Genomic DNA, 19,538 nt, shown 5'->3' on the forward strand with positions numbered 1-19,538 from the left:
CACAACAAGCATCATCATATTTTGTAAATTTTTATTTTACAATTTCATAGATATACCAATAGTTTCTCACACATATATACACACATGTTAAACATCTACTCTCACACATATATACACACACACATACATTTACACATCTACTCTCACACATACTCTTGTCCACACATACAATTACACAATCAAAATTAGGGCATATTGTACAAGATATTTCCCTCTTTTAAAACTGAAGCAATCTTATCTGACCCTTTAACTAGCTAACTTTTCCCTTACTAGATAGAGGTTGTAGATGCCTCTCTATAACAAATTACCTGTGTTAGACGTAATCGCCCTGCCTCTATTTGAAACTGGGGGGAGGGAATGATTTAACATGATGTGATGGAATGAGATAAGACAGGATGTGAGTCTTGTGAGAGACATAAAGTGTTTGTATGGTGTATATCGGTAATGTAGTGTGGGGTGGGGCGAGGCGAGAGAAGGGGGTGGGGACAGGCGAGAGAAGGGGTGGGGACAGGGGACACAAAAATTGGTGATCAGATTCACAGAGAAATTACCATACTTTATCATTGTCATGTTGTGGATTACAACATGAAAGTTAAGGGCAAAAACCGATGAATCGTAAAGAGAATATGCAAGATGTGTTATAGTCCAATTAAGTCCACTGCTGCCTAAATAGATTTGTTAAGCTGAAATCACTGCAGCTATTATAGTAGAAACTCATACTTTGTGCAATCTCAATTCAGAATAAGCAGACATGACATGCTTGTACACATCTAATAATGATCTCATAATGATCACAACATATCACAAATAATGCATCAGGGACATGCTTTGCTCTTACTACATTGAGGTAGTATGAAGTGAAGCATTGAATACAAGTCAAGGTTGAATGCATTTAGAATCAATAATTTGATATTCAACAGTGAAAATTATAGACATGGTACTAAAGAAGTCATATAAATGAAGTATACTTAACTTTTAATCCTAATGCTTGCAATTTGGTAAATATGTTATTTCAGCAAAGATCATCTGTCACAGACAACAATCACATGATGTTATGTCTGTCTGTACTTCATCCTCTATACTCCAGGGGTTCCGATCACTTACGATCTCTACACCCCTGGACTATCTCATAGTGAAATTGAAGGCAGCTCAGCTGAAAATATTTGACCAATCACAGACCAGCAAAGATTTCCTTTGAAGACTACAGAGAGAGCGACTCCCAACTTCAAAGCCACATAGTCAACCACAGTGTACCGTTATACGGCTCTTTTGATGTACATCAAAGGACTAAATTACCTGTTCTGTTCTGTTGCCTCCAGTTTTACGATGAGATAGTCCAGGGGTGTAGAGATCGTAAGTGATCGGAACCCCTGGAGTATCGAGGATGTCTGTACTTCAATACACCATTTAGCTAGATTTGTTATTTTTTTCTTTAAAAAAATATTCTGAATCATGCGATAATCCTACGTGTTGCATTGAACAGATCTCAAGACATATTGCTACTAATCATGATCGTCAAAGACTATGAAAACATTGCTTTGTACAAATATTCATTTGTCCTTGTTGCAACATTTCCGTTTTGGTTTGGTGTAAGAATATTAGATTCATTCCTATACAGATTCATTTCCTTTTCTTGTTTGATGGCCTATCAAACACCTGTTTCATGCCGCCTCCTTTGCCTGCCTGGAATTTGAGATTCTGTGCGGTATCGGTCATCCACGGTGAGTCAAACTGGGTCGTATCCTGGTCAACAAGATGGGTGTATTTCGTTCTACCTGACCGTCCGAAGTTCTTGACCTGAAAAGACCAAGTGGGTTTCTTCTATAATCTGCCAAAGCATTTACCGGTATACAATTGAGAACAATTATTCATAATAATTTCCAAAGTACATGTACCAGAAAAAGTGTCAAACGTATTTTTTCTCTACATTTATTATAATATTTGCTGTAATACATTGTACATTTAATTTCAAATATGAAAAAAAAAATCCAACGAATCCCATTCAACTAAATTTCCCTCACTTCAAAAACATGACTTACATAACATAACAGTTTAATCCCAAGTGCAATGAATCCATTTTACCTCCCTTTATTAAATAGGCATATTTTTTAGATAGATCTTTTAATATATAAAAAATGATTGTGATTTCAAATACTTAATATACAATTGTATATCAAGAATAAGATTCATTACTCCACCTACCAAAACATTATAGGTATACTGGTTTGAAAAAAAGAATTATCTACATCTCATTGCTATAACAATGACAAACAACTACTCTTTATAAATGAATTAAATCAATTTATTGAGCTTGTTCTTTTGTCATTTCTACTATAGACGTAATGATAGACATAATCAAGATCACTGATGTTATTAAGGCTAATCTAGTGTATATTTACACAATATAAACAACTATAAGATGCATTTTACAGACGTTCTAGATCTCGGGATACAAACCTGCATGACTTTGGGGAGGATTGTTTTGTCAAAGTGGTCTTCTAAGGTTGGCGCTGAGAAATCTCTCTTGTACACGTCATCATCATTTTCCTGGTAAAATATTCAAACAGTGTTAATGTCTCCAGATTTATTCATTAAATACAATACTGTGTTTGGATCCATGGTAGATAACAAGTTTTGTACAGAAATCTTTAACACATTCACCCCTGAAGATACATGTAGGCTCTTCTAAATCAAAGACTAGACCAGTCCATTATGGAATTTCAGGGGTGAAGGAGTTAAATTTGTGAAACAGGGATAGAGTAATACCAACTTGAAGAGGAAAAGAAACAGAGATATGTCAGACTTGTTTTAAACTTTTTTGGAAGAAATTTCCAAAAATATTCTTCAGAAACAGTTTATTGAGTTTTGTGTTGCTGATAGAGGGTTAAACTAATATAATTATCTTTCAGAGATCCAGTAGACCTCTGATAATAAAAATAACACTACTAGTTTTCCTAGTATAACTTACCAAGAAGAAGGCACCTCGGTGATAATATTTCTGTAAGTACTTGTATTTGCCCTTAGGAGCTTTATTTGTAACAATCTTGCCATTCTGTTTGATTTCTGCACGACGTTCTTCCTCTGTCATATTTCGCAGTCGCTCAACCTCTAGTTTCTCTTTCTCAGCACTACAAATAGAAAAAAAAAAAAATCTTCTCAGATTAAATCACATCATGTATTCTTTTTTGGGGGGTGATTTTATTCTCTGTTCTTGTAATGATGTCATTGATGTACCTTTGACTCAAAATAAGATATATTTCTTCAAAATTGTTTGTTGTGATTCCTACAAGTGTACCAAAACAAAGTATACATAATCTTCTACAAAGTTGGTCCTGAAATTTTGAGTTTTAGTAGGTTTATAAACATTTCTTACAAATACAAAACAGTCTCGACTGATCTCCACTTTATTTTAAAACTATATCTCATTTTGTATGTAGCAGACATTTGGCATGGATTATAACACCAGCCAGCTAATCTTTTGATGTTGGTTAATCCCCTATGTTTTTATTCATAATCAAACTTTCTTCAAAATTGTTTGTTGTGATTCCTACAAGTGTACCAAAACAAAGTATACATAATCTTCTACAAAGCTGGTCCTGAAATTTTGAGTTTTAGTAGGTTTATAAACATTTCTTACAAATACAAAACAGTCTCGACTGATCTCCACTTTTTTTTAAAACTATATCTCATTTTGTATGTAGCAGACATTTGGCATGGATTATAACACCAGCCAGCTAATCTTTTGATGTTGGTTAATCCACTATGTTTTTATTCATCATCAAACTTATCATATTTATATTTAGGTCACAGATTTCCAACTTTTTTCTTTGTATGTACATAACTTTTTATTTCATTGTTTTGACCTCAATAATATTCCTGCTAGTAGATGCTCCTCTAAATCCTAATGTAAACCAGTCCAATACCTTTAACAGTGTGTAAGTTCAAAATTCGGAAACTTACGCTTCTCGCTCCTCTTTGTCTCTTTTCAGTCTCCGTAGCTCTCTCACTTTCCAAGCCTCATACTGTTCCTCGTCGTCATCACCTGAGTCAAGAGCATCACATGCATCCATTCGTCCTTTCTCCTCTTCCATCTCGCGTCGATTGTCATCAGCTATCATCTAGGAAAGAAAGGGTATTTACAGTTATGGCACCCTAAAACCCTTCCATTACCCAAGCATACAAGAATCTACATTACAGTAAATCTTTCTTATGACGAATCTGCTTGATACAAATATTTGGTTATTAAGAACTAAAAACAAATTCCCCCGTTTTGGTCCTCTTTATTAATATTTCCTTTAGTAATCTAAAACAAATTTGCATAAACAAATCATCGTTAGATATGAAATAATTTAGTGGTCCTGTCTAGTCAATATTAGCTTATAACTTTCCAAGGCTGTATGTTAAAAAGCAGGTCAAAATTCCTGGTTGTTTTAAAAATAGAAGATGTTAAAAGATGAAAATTGTTTACCGTATTTGAAAAAAAAAAAAAAAATAATAATTAATTAACAAATTATTAGTAACGTGAGAAAGTCTTTTGATTTTTTATTTCTTCTTGATGTTTGGGTTGAAATAAACCTTGACTTTAAATGTATAATTTCAGAATATGAAAATCTATAGCGATTTTCGGTTATAACAAGTTATTTTTCATGGTCTTATGGAATTCGTTATGGAAGGGTTTTACTGTATAATATTTTTATTAATTTTTTATTAATAGAAGAAAAAAATCAAAGTTGTATAGTGAATTTCTGTTTAATATAGTGAATTCGGTAGGTAATAAAATGCACTTGAATTTCAAATTCTGTAATCTTTACCTTGAGAGCCTGTTTACGCCTTTCTTCAGCCAGACGTTTTGCTTCTGACTCCAAATCTTTTTTCTTGGCTTCCTCCTTTTCCTTTTCTAATGTAGTGATACGGTCTTTTCTGTAAAAGCCATGTAAAATATCAATGCAACAGTCTTAAAATCAAGATTGGATTTGTTACTAAAATTTGATTTAACTGGTATTTTCATCTAAACTTTAAAAATCACATACATTTAAATAGACTTGGTACTTGAAAAGAGAAAGGTTTATGGAATCATCCTTTTGTTAACATGAGCGTTGGAAATGACCAGGTTAAGATTTTTGGTACAATTGTTGAAATACTGTTATCAGTAATGACTGACATTGACTTTTATTTGAGGAAAATAATGCTAGATTTTAAGAATTTCAAAAGGCACAATGGGCCAAAATGGCTAGGTGAAGGTTTTGGTGCAAGTCAAAAGAAGAGCTTTGTTGTTTGTTCAAATTTGAGTAAAATCACCATTTAGATGTTGACCTGTTTAATGAAAACTAGCTTCCTTTATGATGAAAACAAATTGATGAAAAAATGGAATTTTTGCCTAAATTAAAATGATATTCGATTTCATTTTATTTTGAACTTTGACCTACTTAAAGATAAACACAGGTTTCAGTCTGGGTCCGGTCTCCTCCTCAGAGTCTGTGCAGTCTTCTTCCTCTGAGGATTCTTCTTCACTCTCTCCATCCATTTTCTCCTCCTCAACATCCATCACCTCCTGTCAATCAAATCAGATGTCAATTTAACAATGGTAGTAAGAAATACTTACGTCAAATACTTAAAATCAAAAAGCTGTAGCAAATATATGTAAACGTCTTATAGGAAACATCTGATCTAATATGTGGTAATAGCAAACATTTTCCAGTTGTGTAATTCTACGATATGGCACATATTCACCATCACCAACATGGTATGAGGTCTACAAGTTTTTTAATTTCCTCTTTAACCTAACTGCATAGTAAGATAGAGAAAATTTGTGTGTTTTAATAATACATATTTCAAATGATTTCAAATCATACTGAACATTGTTGTAACTGATTACTTAAAAGAAGTTCAGCTGTAATTCAATTATTATTGGGCTTCTTCTCAAACGCAATATATGAAAGGGAGACAACTCTTCCTACATAAGATCAACATTAAAAACAAAATCATGTCATGAAAGAAATACTTACTTCCTCTTCTTGTCGCTGTAGTGCCCTCTGTCTCAAAAGTAATCGTCTTCTTTCTATTTCCTAAAGAAAAAAAAACCATAAAGAGTTGATTTCTTTTGGACAGAAATAAGCTCTTAAAGATATCATCAGATATTTCAGATAAAGTATTCAATACAATAACTCCGAAACCAGAATTAAAGTGAAGTTAACAAAATCTTTCACTGTTCTTGGTTATATCTCGACCATCAAAAACCAAATATATGCATGATCAATAGCTTGTCAATCTAACAAGTGCCAAATCTGAAATTTGAAATTCATAGGGAAATATGGCTTCACAAATTACATGATATTAATTGCAAACAGAAAATTTGAATGCAAATGTGCAGATGAATTAAAATTTTCTTCATCCTAAGAGAATGGATGACATGTTTAGTCTTCTTTGTGGCAGAGTTCTATTAACAGTTTAGTAGCTAGGGGCTGCCTGACTTGTGATACATGTATTTACAGTTTAGTAGCTAGGGGCTGCCTGACTTGTGATACATGTATTTACAGTTTAGTATTTACAGTTTAGTAGCTAGGGGCTGCCTGACTTGTGATACATGTATTTACAGTTTAGTAGCTAGGGGCTGCCTGACTTGTGATACATGTATTAACAGTTTAGTAGCTAGGGGCTGCCTGACTTGTGATACATGTATTTACAGTTTAGTAGCTAGGGGCTGCCTGACTTGTGATACATGTATTTACAGTTTAGTAGCTAGGGGCTGCCTGACTTGTGATACATGTATTTACAGTTTAGTAGCTAGGGGCTGCCTGACTTGTGATACATGTATTAACAGTTTAGTAGCTAGGGGCTGCCTGACTTGTGATACATGTATTTACAGTTTAGTAGCTAGGGGCTGCCTGACTTGTGATACATGTATTTACAGTTTAGTAGCTAGGGGCTGCCTGACTTGTGATACATGTATTTACAGTTTAGTAGCTAGGGGCTGCCTGACTTGTGATACATGTATTTACAGTTTAGTAGCTAGGGGCTGCCTGACTTGTGATACATGTATTAACAGTTTAGTAGCTAGGGGCTGCCTGACTTGTGATACATGTATTTACAGTTTAGTAGCTAGGGGCTGCCTGACTTGTGATACATGTATTAACAGTTTAGTAGCTAGGGGCTGCCTTACTTGTGATACATGTATTAACAGTTTAGTAACTAGGGGCTGCCTGACTTGTGATACATGTATTAACAGTTTAGTAGCTAGGGGCTGCCTGACTTGTGATACATGTATTAACAGTTTAGTAACTAGGGGCTGCCTGACTTGTGATACATGTATTTACAGTTTAGTAGCTAGGGGCTGCCTGACTTGTGATACATGTATTAACAGTTTAGTAGCTAGGGGCTGCCTGACTTGTGATACATGTATTTACAGTTTAGTAGCTAGGGGCTGCCTGACTTGTGATACATGTATTAACAGTTTAGTAACTAGGGGCTGCCTGACTTGTGATACATGTATTTACAGTTTAGTAGCTAGGGGCTGCCTGACTAGTGATACATGTATTAACAGTTTAGTAGCTAGGGGCTGCCTGACTGAGTGATACATGTATTAACAGTTAGTAGCTAGGGGCTGCCTGACTGTGATACATGTATTATACAGTTTAGTACTAGGGGCTGCCTGACTTGTGATACATGTATTAACAGTTAGTAGCTAGGGCTGCCTGACTTGTGATACATGTATTAACAGTTTAGTAGCTAGGGGCTGCCTGACTTGTGATACATGTATTAACAGTTTAGTAGCTAGGGGCTGCCTGACTTGTGATACATGTATTAACAGTTTAGTAGCTAGGGGCTGCCTGACTTGTGATACATGTATTAACAGTTTAGTAGCTAGGGGCTGCCTGACTTGTGATACATGTATTAACAGTTTAGTAGCTAGGGGCTGCCTGACTTGTGACATGTATTACATTAGTTTAGTAGCTAGGGGCTGCCTAACTTGTGATACATGTATTACAGTTTAGTAGCTAGGGGCTGCCTGACTTGTGATACATGTATTAACAGTTTAGTAGCTAGGGGCTGCCTGACTTGTGATACATGTATTTACAGTTTAGTAGCTAGGGGCTGCCTGACTTGTGATACATGTATTAACAGTTTAGTAGCTAGGGGCTGCCTGACTTGTGATACATGTATTTACAGTTTAGTAGCTAGGGGCTGCCTGACTTGTGATACATGTATTTACAGTTTAGTAGCTAGGGGCTGCCTGACTTGTGATACATGTATTTACAGTTTAGTAGCTAGGGGCTGCCTGACTTGTGATACATGTATTAACAGTTTAGTAGCTAGGGGCTGCCGGACTTGTGATACATGTATTTATTTTAAGTATCAACTTAATAAGGCATCGATAAAGATCCTGTTCTTGGACACAACCACTGGTCATTTACTCTCAAAATTCCCTAGAAATACAAAATTGCCTCAGACCATAAACCAATATTGGTCTTTTAATAAAATCATTAGAGTTCTTCCGGTGTTATCTTGTTGAAAAGGTGGGATAATTTTAGAGACCCCCATCGCACATCAAATTTATATACATATGTACCATCATTTCAATCAAGATAACTCTGAACTGCTAAGTCTAACAAGATGATATTATGTAATCTGCTTACCTCTTCATCTAACTCTTCTTCCTCTTCTTCACTGCTCTCCTCCTCTTCCTCGCCCCTTCTTTTCCTTCCTTCTGCCTCCGAGTCTGATCCATCCTGTATGAGTTCCGGTTCCTCAACTTCTCGTCGATGTCTTGCTACCCTGTAGTAAAGAATTAATTAATTAGTCATCAGTAACATTTAGTTGATTAAAATTGCATCAGCAACAATAAACTAAATAAAAGATTTATATTGTTTATATTGTTTTCCTTTCAAAAAAATGATTTTTAATATATTTCTTGTCTATTTAAAAATGTTTTTTGTATATTATTATATCATATACTTTATCTATGCTATAAGGCCATTGGCAGAAAGTTGAGAAATTACATTGTACTTCATTCATATGGATTCACCCCTGAAATTCTATAGTAAACTGTTCCAACTTAAGTTTTAGAAGAGTTCAATTGTGTCTTCAGGGGTAAATGAGTTAAAAGTCCAAGTAACCAAACAATAATTTTATACAGCTATTCACATCCAGGTGATGATAGGTTTTGGTGAAATTGTGGCACATAACCAAAATACATACCGGGTACTTTGAATACATTGTACATTGTAACCACACACTGTCAGTTTATTACAGACCTGTCGTCATCATCTTTTTCAATATCACGGCCCTGCAATCGTTGAAGACGGCGATCATACACAGTCTCTGCTCCTTCATCCTTTTCCACACTTACTGGAACTTCCTGTTCAGTTTTTACTGGTACAAACTCATCTTCACTTTCCTCACTGCTGCTGTCTGGGGCGTAGTCAGGTCTAAAATAAGACAAACATTGATAACTATACAGTGCAATAAACATGAAATACTCATTAAAAACTGCCTTAATAATCACCCATGTTCTAAGATTACCTGCTCAATAAGACCACTTTCTAGGGTCCCAAATGACCAATTTCAATACAATTCAACCTGTGTATAAAGATCACCAGACTATTATTAAAATACCATATTTCCTCTGTCCCTTAGATAGTTCTTTATAGACTGTGTGTCAAAAATAATTATGCAACTTTTCTATATAATAATGACTTCTTATATAATGTTACAAAATCAAAATGAAATAACGTAAATAAATCCCATGGTTTATTTTTTCATAGAATAAGAACACAGTGGTGTTTGTTTATTTGATCGTCAAATTTATAAAACTAATCTCTACCATATTTTAATGGATGCTGTACATGACTTCATGAACTCAGGGGCCAGAGACCCACCACAACCAATCAAGATTTTAGATCTGATTCAGGTCTGACTGTGTCTGATTGAAGCATTGAAATATCCTGGACAAAAAAAAATGTATTTATTATTTGTTTTTATTCAGTGAGCAAGTGTATATGGAAACTCATATACATTTGGGTTTGATATTACGGTAATAGATGGCAAGTCAGTTCATGAAAATTATTACAATACCATATAACATTATTACCATGGATGCATATATAGTGATTGCCCAACCACTAGCCTCTCAACCATCACTAACCTTTTACCAGTTACATAGCGACTAACTTTCACTTTCTGCATAGTAAGATCACCTGTAAAAGAAAAGAATGACACTTTAAACTTAGCACTGCATTAATTATTATATTATCATAAATTCCCACTACCTTTCCGAAACGGCTTTTAATTTTTAAAATGGGAATGTAAAACAAGATCGATAATTTTGTAGAGTCCTAAAAATTATTAACTTACCGTTAAAACTACATTTATCATCACCTTCTGAACGATTTGATTAAAATAAATAAAATGTTTATTTTCATAACGCGGGTCGTATTATGTTTCCCGTCGTCGTCCTAAATACCGCGCGGTAGTTGACTATCACTGTGCCAGACGGCAAAACAGCGAATTGACTCTCGCTATTTTCATATATTACGCAGGCAATCTTGCATATGTTTGGTGTCGTAACCTTATTTTAGATCATCAGTATGCATTTTCTGGTGTTATTAATGTTTTCTTAAGAAACCTTTATATTTTGCTCCGGAAAGGTAATGGGCCTTTAACATCTTAGAGTTAATAAGCATTGACTAGTCTCAGATGAAAAAACTTCTGTTTGTAACATTAATATTGATTCAGCGACATCAGAAATCTAATTTAGATAGTCCTGTCAAGTATACATAATATGCATGTATTTTGGCCGATATTGAAGATAATACATGAATTGTTTATCTAATTAAATTGAATTGAAAAATTATGGACATACGCTGGTAGATTCTATGTCACGTTTTGATCTTGCTTAAGCTCTTACTAGGGATGAAAGTCTAGCTCTGATACCAGACTTCTTTGGAGCAGGTGTATGCCCAGACTTCTTTGGAGCCCAGAGTATAAAAAGTTGAAATGAAATAATCAGAAATGAAACAGTATTTATTGCTGAAAATTTAATTTAAAACACATTTTAATTACAAAATGTGTTAAAAGAAATCTAAACTGTATTTGCTAATATATTGTATAACAGCTAGTAAGTAAGTAACACAGGAAGCAGCAGCTATGCAACTGCTCAACAGTTACTATTAGAGAATTCCCCAACAGAATTGTCAATGCCTTCCTACTCATGCTCTAGACTTCTTCCATGAGATTATTGAAATAATTACATATATGTACCCCAGACATCGATATATTCCACTTTTTGTCATTGTAGGAAAAACAACCCCCAACATGATGTCAGATATTTTTTTATTTTAATTATTTTCTGTTGGGCCTACAACTACTTTTTCTGATCCATACTATTACAACTTGTAATGCACAGAATTATCATTTAAGTGCCTATAGGGGCCATTTTGTGATTAGGTACATTGCTATGTTTTGCACGTTTTGATCTTGCTTAAGCTCTTACTAGGGATGAAAGTCTAGATCTGATACCAGACTTCTTTGGAGCAGGTGTATGCCCAGACTTCTTTGGAGCCCAGAGTATAAAAAGTTGAAATGAAATAATCAGAAATGAAACAGTATTTATTGCTGAAAATTTAATTAAAAACACATTTTAATTACAAAATGTGTTAAAAGAAATCTAAACTGTATTTGCTAATATATTGTATAACAGCTAGTAAGTAAGTAACACAGGAAGCAGCAGCTATGCAACTGCTCAACAGTTACTATTAGAGAATTCCCCAACAGAATTGTCAATGCCTTCCTACTCATGCTCTAGACTTCTTCCATGAGATTATTGAAATAATTACATATATGTACCCCAGACATCGATATATACGAAACAAAGTACTATTCTTCCATCTGTCCTAGACTTAAGCTACCATTGTTTCAGGCAATTTTCCACTTTTTGTCATTGTAGGAAAAACAACCCCCAACATGTTGTCAGATATTTTTTTATTTGAATTATTTTCTGTTGGGCCTACAACTACTTTTTCTGATCCATACTATTACAACTTGTAATGCACAGAATTATCATTTAAGTGCCTATAGGGGCCATTTTGATTCTGGTGATTGATATGGGTAGTTCACAACGGTGTTGTTCATATTTGAATGCTCGAAACTAACATCAAGATGGAGAATTGCAGTAAAATTGTCACTTATTAGGATGTCAAAAGTTTAATATGGCCAAGTGTTTCTACGCAAATCAAATTTTTCTGTAATTGTTCTCACTCAATCTGGTTTTTTTTGTAATGAGAACTTTGGTATAATTTGATGGTTAAAATGTGTTTGATAATGACTGTTTCTATTCATTCATACAAATAATTCCAAGAATTATCAAATTCTACCATCGGCCTTGGCTTGCCATGACAAACCTGAAAAAATGAACAAAACGGGACAAAATGTGCAGCCAATCTATATCAACAGAAAAACGTAACAGAATGTTACAAAACTTAAAAGCACTGTGAGAACATGATTGCTGCCCGTTCCACCATGGAACATCTGCAAGTTCTGTTACGGCTTTGTACGCACTGTTACGTTTTGTTGCGTCAATCCCGTTTTATTAAGTCATGTTACTTTCACCATTTGTACCGTGACTGCTGTGGCAAATCTTTTGACAGCTTAAAAACTATGGCACGGCATCCATAGTAATCACGGTCGCTCATGTTTGTCTATCACGTCCTCCTGCATTGTCTCACGTTGTCTCGCGCTAAACATGTTTTGTCCACGGTGACCTAAAACGGGGCTGCCGTGGCTGCGGGGAACATAGTGTAAACCTAGCATTAGCTTGTAACGTGGTGTTTTTATATTAAGTTCAAGTCAACAGTCAATAGCGTCAATAGTAATCTCAGACTAATGGTATTATGAAATTATGCCATAACTGATGACATTGTGTGAATAATTTTAAGAAGTCCAGCAACTAGCTGAGATGACGTAGCTCTGAGCGACGGACGGAAGATTTCTGACAGATGGTCGTGCCGGGAACGGAGTGGAGGCAGGGTATGATTATTCGTTCTATCCAGCAACATGCATGCTCACCCTTCTCATTTTTCATCGGGATAGCACCCGCCGTCGACTGGATCGGCGCATTGCTTGGGGCCGACATCTTGGCTTCCGATCGATTCCTTCCGATTACCCTAAGCAAGAGATATAAGATGTACACTCTGAAACGAACAGAGTGTTATTGAACAAGCTATTAACGAGGGATAGGACCCTATCTTCGTTTATAGCACAAAAGTTCTTCAGACACAATCACACTCAGCCATGGAATCTACGTCGACTTTCTTGTTTAACTGTACTGTTATTAAACGTGCAATGCAAGCGTCTGAAAGACGTTTCTAAAGTCGTATATATATATAGCGTTAGTTTCGTACTAATTGTAGGCGTTCCTTTCTGTAGCTCGAACGATCGGATTCGGATCATGGCACATACGCACATGACATTGAACACTTGAAAGGTCATAGTATGATATGGAACTTCATCCAAAAGGTGATAATCAAAGTCGTAGATCACTTATACATCCTCGGTGACAGTCGGTAGGTGCCGTATGTCTTGACACTTTTGCATGTCGATAATATAGACATTGTACCGTCAGTAGCTGGTACACTTCTGATTAAACTAGGCCGTTTTCGTTTATTCGGAACAACCGGTTCGACCATTGGTTTAAGCCATTATATCAAGTCTAAAGTCAAGGCTCGTCTGAAAACAATATAAAATCATCAGGTCCGTCTTTAATTAATAAACGAACAACTAAGTCCAACCACTCAAACCGTATATTCGAAAACGGCCCTAGAGATTTTTTTCTCTCCACTGCATCCAAATCCGACTGTACATTAAGTGTGACAATCTTATCATAATAAAACTCCTCGGAACTCGTGGCAAAACCAAGAAACATGTAACAGACTATACATTTTAATTATCATACATGTATGTTTTCTGTAAAACCAGATAGCCCTTTCTTGCAAATGATACTAGTATTTTATGGGGGGGGGAACTAAAACAAAATTAACAGCCACATAGTTTAACTATTGTTCTGTTTTTGTAACGTTTTCTTACTATGTTAAGATGTTTTAAAATCCTTGATTTTAGATAACAATGCTTTAAGATAAAAAAAAATGTTGCTTGTGCGAAAAGGCAGATGTACGACATGTTCCGTTTTGGAATTTCTCAAAATATAGTTAAGATTAACCACTTGTCATCCATGTTGTTGTGGGTTTGATGCTGATAAGTCACTAAACAAAGCACAGTCGTTATTGAATGTTTCAACCTCGGACTCGAAACATTCTTGAGATGGCGCGTCGGTGTGTCGTCTCGTCCACAGCCTGCCTGCTCTGCATGCTGTTGGTGCTCTTCTGTCATACTCTTACCCCCAAAACAAGTGCCCTCTCATCTTTTACTCTTCTACCGTTACCTAAAGTTGATGGTGGTTGGGTTGTTACTGGTCAATTACCATCTCTTCTTCTTTCTTAGACCGACTAAGGCTGGATTGTGTAAGTTGATGGAATAGACCTTTCCATAGTTCCTACTTGTGAAACATTGCTCCAACAGATATACATCGTTTGCTGCATGTTCCGTGAACCTTTTACGCAGTAGTCTCGCAGAGCATACTTACATATTCACCACTACAAATCATCATACACTTTAATTAATAGAAGTAAATTAATGAACGCCATTTTCAGAAACCATCAAATGTGAACCTTACTTACATCATCCTCGATACTCCAGGGCTTCCAATCACTTACGATCTCTACACCCCTGGACTATCTCATAGTAAAACTGGAGGCAACAGAATAGAACAGGTAATTTAGTCATTTGATGTACATCAAAAGAGCCGTATAACGGTACACTGTGGTTGACTGTGTGGCTTTGATGTTAGGCGTCGCTCTCTCTGCAGTCTTCAAAGAAGTCTTTGCTAGCCTGTGATTGGTCAAATGTTTTCCGCTGAGCTGCCTTCAATTTCACTATGAGATAGTCCAGGGGTGTAGAGATCGTAAGTGATCGGAAGCCCTGGAGTATCGAGGATGTACTTACATATTCACTATCTCATAGTAAAATTGAAGGCAGTTTAGGAGAAAAATAATGACCATTCAGATTTCATTTGAGGAATACATGGAGAGTGACGGCCTACTTCTAAACAGCACAGACAGTATACCGTTATTCAATTATTTTCATGTACAGTGAAGGAAATCTCTGAAGGCCTGTGATTGCTCTGTTTTTTCCCCTGAAATGTCTTAAGTTTTACGAGATAGTCCAGGGGTGGATTTACGACATCGAAAGTAACCCATGGAGAATGAGGATGCTTCCTCACGATTTTTATGAAAATTTATTGGAAACAATAAACATGTAAAGTTTATGTATGGTAGATAGATTGGTATTTATAGATAGTGAAAGTAATTCCTGGAGAATCGACAATGGCGAGGAAGTAGTAATCGTGAATATAAATTTGCGTCAAAATATCTAGAGCACAAGAAGAGAATAACTATAAAGTTTAAACTGCTAAAACAAATCCCACTGAAAAATGTCATCAGGCATAAAAGTCACGAAATTTATCGCGAAATAAGTTTAATAGAGTATATCCAGGTGAAATTTACTGCTGTTACAATGTATATTTTACTTATTTTCAGGGTCAGTGACATAAAACAAAGATGAGTAACCAGGGCGAGGAGTACCAGAGATCCTGGATACTTTATAACGTCCTGAACAGGTGGATAGGTAGTGAGGAAATGGTAGCTATAAAGAGAAAAGGTGTAATTATGCTGGAGTTGGTAATGAATGCAGATAAACGACAGCCTGGTGATACATTTTACTCGGGAAGTAGGAGTGAAGGATTCAGCATGGAGGGCTCAGACATCGACATGATGTTTATTTACAATCGTGTTGTTGTAATGTGTCCGGATCAGGAGAATGGCTTGATACCTAACCTAGACAATAAATCCGTTTTATTTATGAGGCATGCTGACAGCAGGCCGTGTTATGTATCATTAGAACTTGTTTCTCGGGAACAAGGATGGCCATGTCAAATGGACAACGCTGTAGTACCTGTAGGAGATAAATATTTCGTATCAAGTGATGCATTTCGATTGGCATTTACGGATATGATGAGTCGTGAATCAAAGTTTAACTTTGAAGCACATGGACCAGCAGCAAATGTCTTTCACGTAATGGATGAAAACTCATATGACATGGATTATGTATATTCATTCAAATGTCCCGTTTGGCCAAAAGAAGCAAATGAGTGGGTGATTAGACCACGCCTCCATGGATGGCCAGATAAAACTTTGAGGGACGCGATAGTTCGTGGTGGGTGTTATCTAGTCCCTGTGGGCGATAAAACGTCCACAGACACATTTCTACAATGGCGGATTTCGTTCGCAACAGCTGAAAGGAGGCTCGTTCATTCTCTTAGTCATGTACAGTTTTTAGTGTACGGTCTTCTCAAGTACCTTCTCAAGCAGATATCTCCAATATTGAAAAACTTATTAGGAGGAGATACAGACATCCTGTCATCGTATATAATGAAAACTGCGGTATTCTATGCTGTGGAAAATACACCGAATTCGTTATGGCAAGAGAAAAACACATTCATCTGCTTCATGTGGTGTTTAAACATTTTGATAACCTGGGTAAAGGCTGGATATTGCCCCAATTACTTTATCAGCAACAACAATATGTTTCTTGGCAAATTCCACGGTGTTCATCAACGAAAACTACTTAGTTTTCTCATTGATCTCCATGATATGAAATGGGGATGTCTTTCAGTGGGAACATTTATTCAACCATCTCTAGGGGAGCGTATCGACAGTGTGATGAGTGGATCATGGGAAATGGTGCGGCTGCCGTCCTCGAATCTAGAGATGCAACGTGACATGACGTTGTTTACTGAGACACGTCGACTTAATGGTACCCTTGCTACACTTCCGTTGTCACTGACACTTCTATCCCAGACAAAGACCAACATTGATGAATTCTTTGCCTTCGATGTTTCAGCAAAAGGATTTTCAGTAGCGGCAATGCACGGATTTGATGAATATACGTCTTCCGTAGGAAATAAAGAGAAATACAAATCTTTAAGAAAATGCAAGAATTTGCTTTCACCCCATGCCTCAGTGTCGCCTTCTGGACTACTAACACTGGGGACATACCATTACAAGACTGGCAACTACGCGAAATCGTTTGATATATACAAGCACCGGACCTCACCACTTATAATCTTTGGTGATTTAACTTTGGGATATCTAGAGAGATATGAACGTCTGTACTGTGGTCGCGGTTACACCTTGCTCCAGAAATTCCAGGAAGCATTTGCAACACCACTATCCATGTTACGGCATTGTTCCTACTTCTACCCATCCCAGTTTGAACAAATCGCGGATATTCCGTTCGAGTCTCGTCTGACTATACCCCCGCTCCCATACGCCGTGTTTCTGTATTTCCTTTGCTATCACGAACTTGGAGATACCAAGCAACGTGACACAGCTTTGCTTGACCTCCGGACCTTGAAGTATGACGATAAACAGGGAGGTGATCAGTACTGGGTAGTCCACAATATGCTAGGGATCTGTTACGAATTGATCGGTAGGACAAAGAAGGCACTGAGGGAAAACCGCAAATCTCTTTGCGTGAGAGATATGAAACGTGATATGAATCCTTTAGCAGAATGGATGGAGCGAACGACTTAAAATTAATCTCAGTTTGTACAACTGGAGGCAGATATGGGCATGTGTTGGTAGTGTTGTAGAAGGATTTATGATGTCAAATCTGATAACTGCATCGGGAAAGAAGGGGTTCAGTTATGCTGGCGATTGTTGAGGGAGATGTAAAGGAGCAGTTAGCATCTGGTGATTGGTGTGGGAAAGGTGGGAAAGGGGTTACGTCTAGTGATGGGGATGGGGTGTGGGAATGGTGGGAAAGGGCCCCGCCAAGGGGTTGCATCTGGTGATTGGTGTGAGAAAGGTCGGGAAGGGGGTTACATCTAGTGATGGGGATGGGGTGTGGGAATGGTGGGAAAGTGCCCCGCCAAGGGGTTACATCTGGTGATTGGTGTGAGAAAGGTCGGGAAGGGGGTTACATCTGGTGATGGGGATGGGGTGTGGGAATGGTGGGAAAGTGCCCCGCCAAGGGGTTGCATCTGGTGATTTGTGTGGGAAAGGTCGGGAAGGGTGTTACATCTGGTGATGGGGGTGGGGTGTTGGAATGGTGGGAAAGGGCCCCGCCAAGGGATTGCATCTGGTGATTGGTGTGGGGAAGGGAGTTACATCTGGTGATGTGGGTGAGGTGTGGAAATGGTGCGAAAGGGCGCCGCCAAGGGATTGCATCTGGTGATTGGTGTTGAAATGCTGGGGAAGGGTTTTCATTTAGTGATCGGTGTGGGTTGGTTTAGGGAATAGGGCCCAGTGAGTGAAATGAATGATAGATGGAAGGGCAGAGAAGAGACTATCTAACAGTTTGCGTGTAAAGGGCGAAGAAAAGGGCTCAAGTCTAACGATTGATATTTGAAGGGTAGTGGAAGGGGACGCCAAATTAGTGCGAGGAAAGCATCAGAGCTAATATTGATAATCGGGAAAATAGACCCATAGGGCCAAATGGATAAGAGGGGTGATAAAATAAAATGATCATACACCATTTCTCCAAGATCCACTGCTAATATTGATAATGGGGAAAATATACCCATAGGGCTAGATGGGTAGGAGGGATGATAAAACAACATGATCATACAGATCCACTGTAAAACACTTCATTTTCGCGTATGGTCATATTTCGTTTTCGATATTGTCAACATATTCGCGTATACACAAAATCGCGTTAAATGACTAATCATGTCATGGTTTATGCAATTACTCACGAAGCATTTTATTTCACGTCCGAACTCTCTCTCTCTCTTGAAAGTACGCGCAATTTTTGTATCTCGCGAAAATAAAGTGATTTACAGAAAATTGGGATGAAAAATGTCCATTTATCCAAATGTTTGCCATTTCATTAAATGTTCATAATGAGGAATGTTGCAATCGATATTTTTCTGATAATTGCGTAATGACTAAGAAGATTCTTTGATGAGAAATTTTTAATTTCTTCGATTTGCTAAACCAATATGTTGAATAAAATATTTGAATGGAAGCACAACGTATTTTAAAATAGACCTGAATGGATAAAAAATTCTTGATAAGCTAGTTACGTTGCATCCACTCAAGATTGATGAACATTTACACCAGGTTGATGAAATATATATTTTGTAAACTTAGTACTTAAAAACATTTTATCTTATTTATTGAAAGTGAATATCTTGAATTAATTTTTGTATTAATATATGAGTATATAGTTTGCCAATGTTTTGTTTTCTTTTCATTTTCACTTTCCTTTTAATTTCATTTTATGATATTGAATTTTACAGTATTTCACATTATCGTAAAATAACTCAATAAAATAATTCAATTTTGCTTGTAGCGAGCATTTTCTTTGGCTTAAAAATGGCGTCGCCGTTTGCAACGTCTCTTCTGATTGACTGAGATAACGGTGTGATG

General features: G+C 36.7%; 2 protein-coding genes across 3 annotated transcripts; one reads left to right on the forward strand and one right to left on the reverse strand.

The window, feature by feature from the left end:
* Positions 1–14: 14 nt before the first annotated feature.
* Positions 15–13,325, reverse strand: LOC138329692 (microfibrillar-associated protein 1-like). Its single transcript, XM_069276943.1, has 11 exons — positions 13,060–13,325; positions 10,142–10,193; positions 9,252–9,425; positions 8,634–8,772; positions 6,006–6,065; positions 5,427–5,551; positions 4,812–4,920; positions 3,961–4,118; positions 2,969–3,128; positions 2,458–2,547; positions 15–1,797 (listed from the first exon to the last, which is right to left on the reverse strand). Exons 1-11 carry the CDS (start codon positions 13,124–13,126, stop codon positions 1,621–1,623), a joined length of 1,311 nt encoding a protein of 436 aa, XP_069133044.1. The 5' UTR covers positions 13,127–13,325; the 3' UTR covers positions 15–1,620.
* An 80-nt stretch (positions 13,326–13,405) lies between these two features.
* On the forward strand, positions 13,406–19,338 carry LOC138329690 (uncharacterized). 2 transcript variants are annotated; one of them, XM_069276942.1, is made up of 2 exons: positions 13,406–13,509; positions 15,645–19,338. In XM_069276942.1, the coding sequence occupies exon 2, from the start codon at positions 15,666–15,668 to the stop codon at positions 17,697–17,699; it is 2,034 nt and encodes a 677-aa protein (XP_069133043.1). In that variant the 5' UTR covers positions 13,406–13,509; positions 15,645–15,665; the 3' UTR covers positions 17,700–19,338. The 2 variants fall into 2 exon arrangements, with proteins under 2 accessions (XP_069133043.1, XP_069133042.1); XM_069276941.1 differs by having other exon boundaries at positions 13,420–13,556.
* Positions 19,339–19,538: the final 200 nt, after the last annotated feature.

This window comes from Argopecten irradians, chromosome 8 (genome assembly GCF_041381155.1).
Source record: "Argopecten irradians isolate NY chromosome 8, Ai_NY, whole genome shotgun sequence".
NCBI lineage: Eukaryota > Metazoa > Mollusca > Bivalvia > Pectinida > Pectinidae > Argopecten > Argopecten irradians.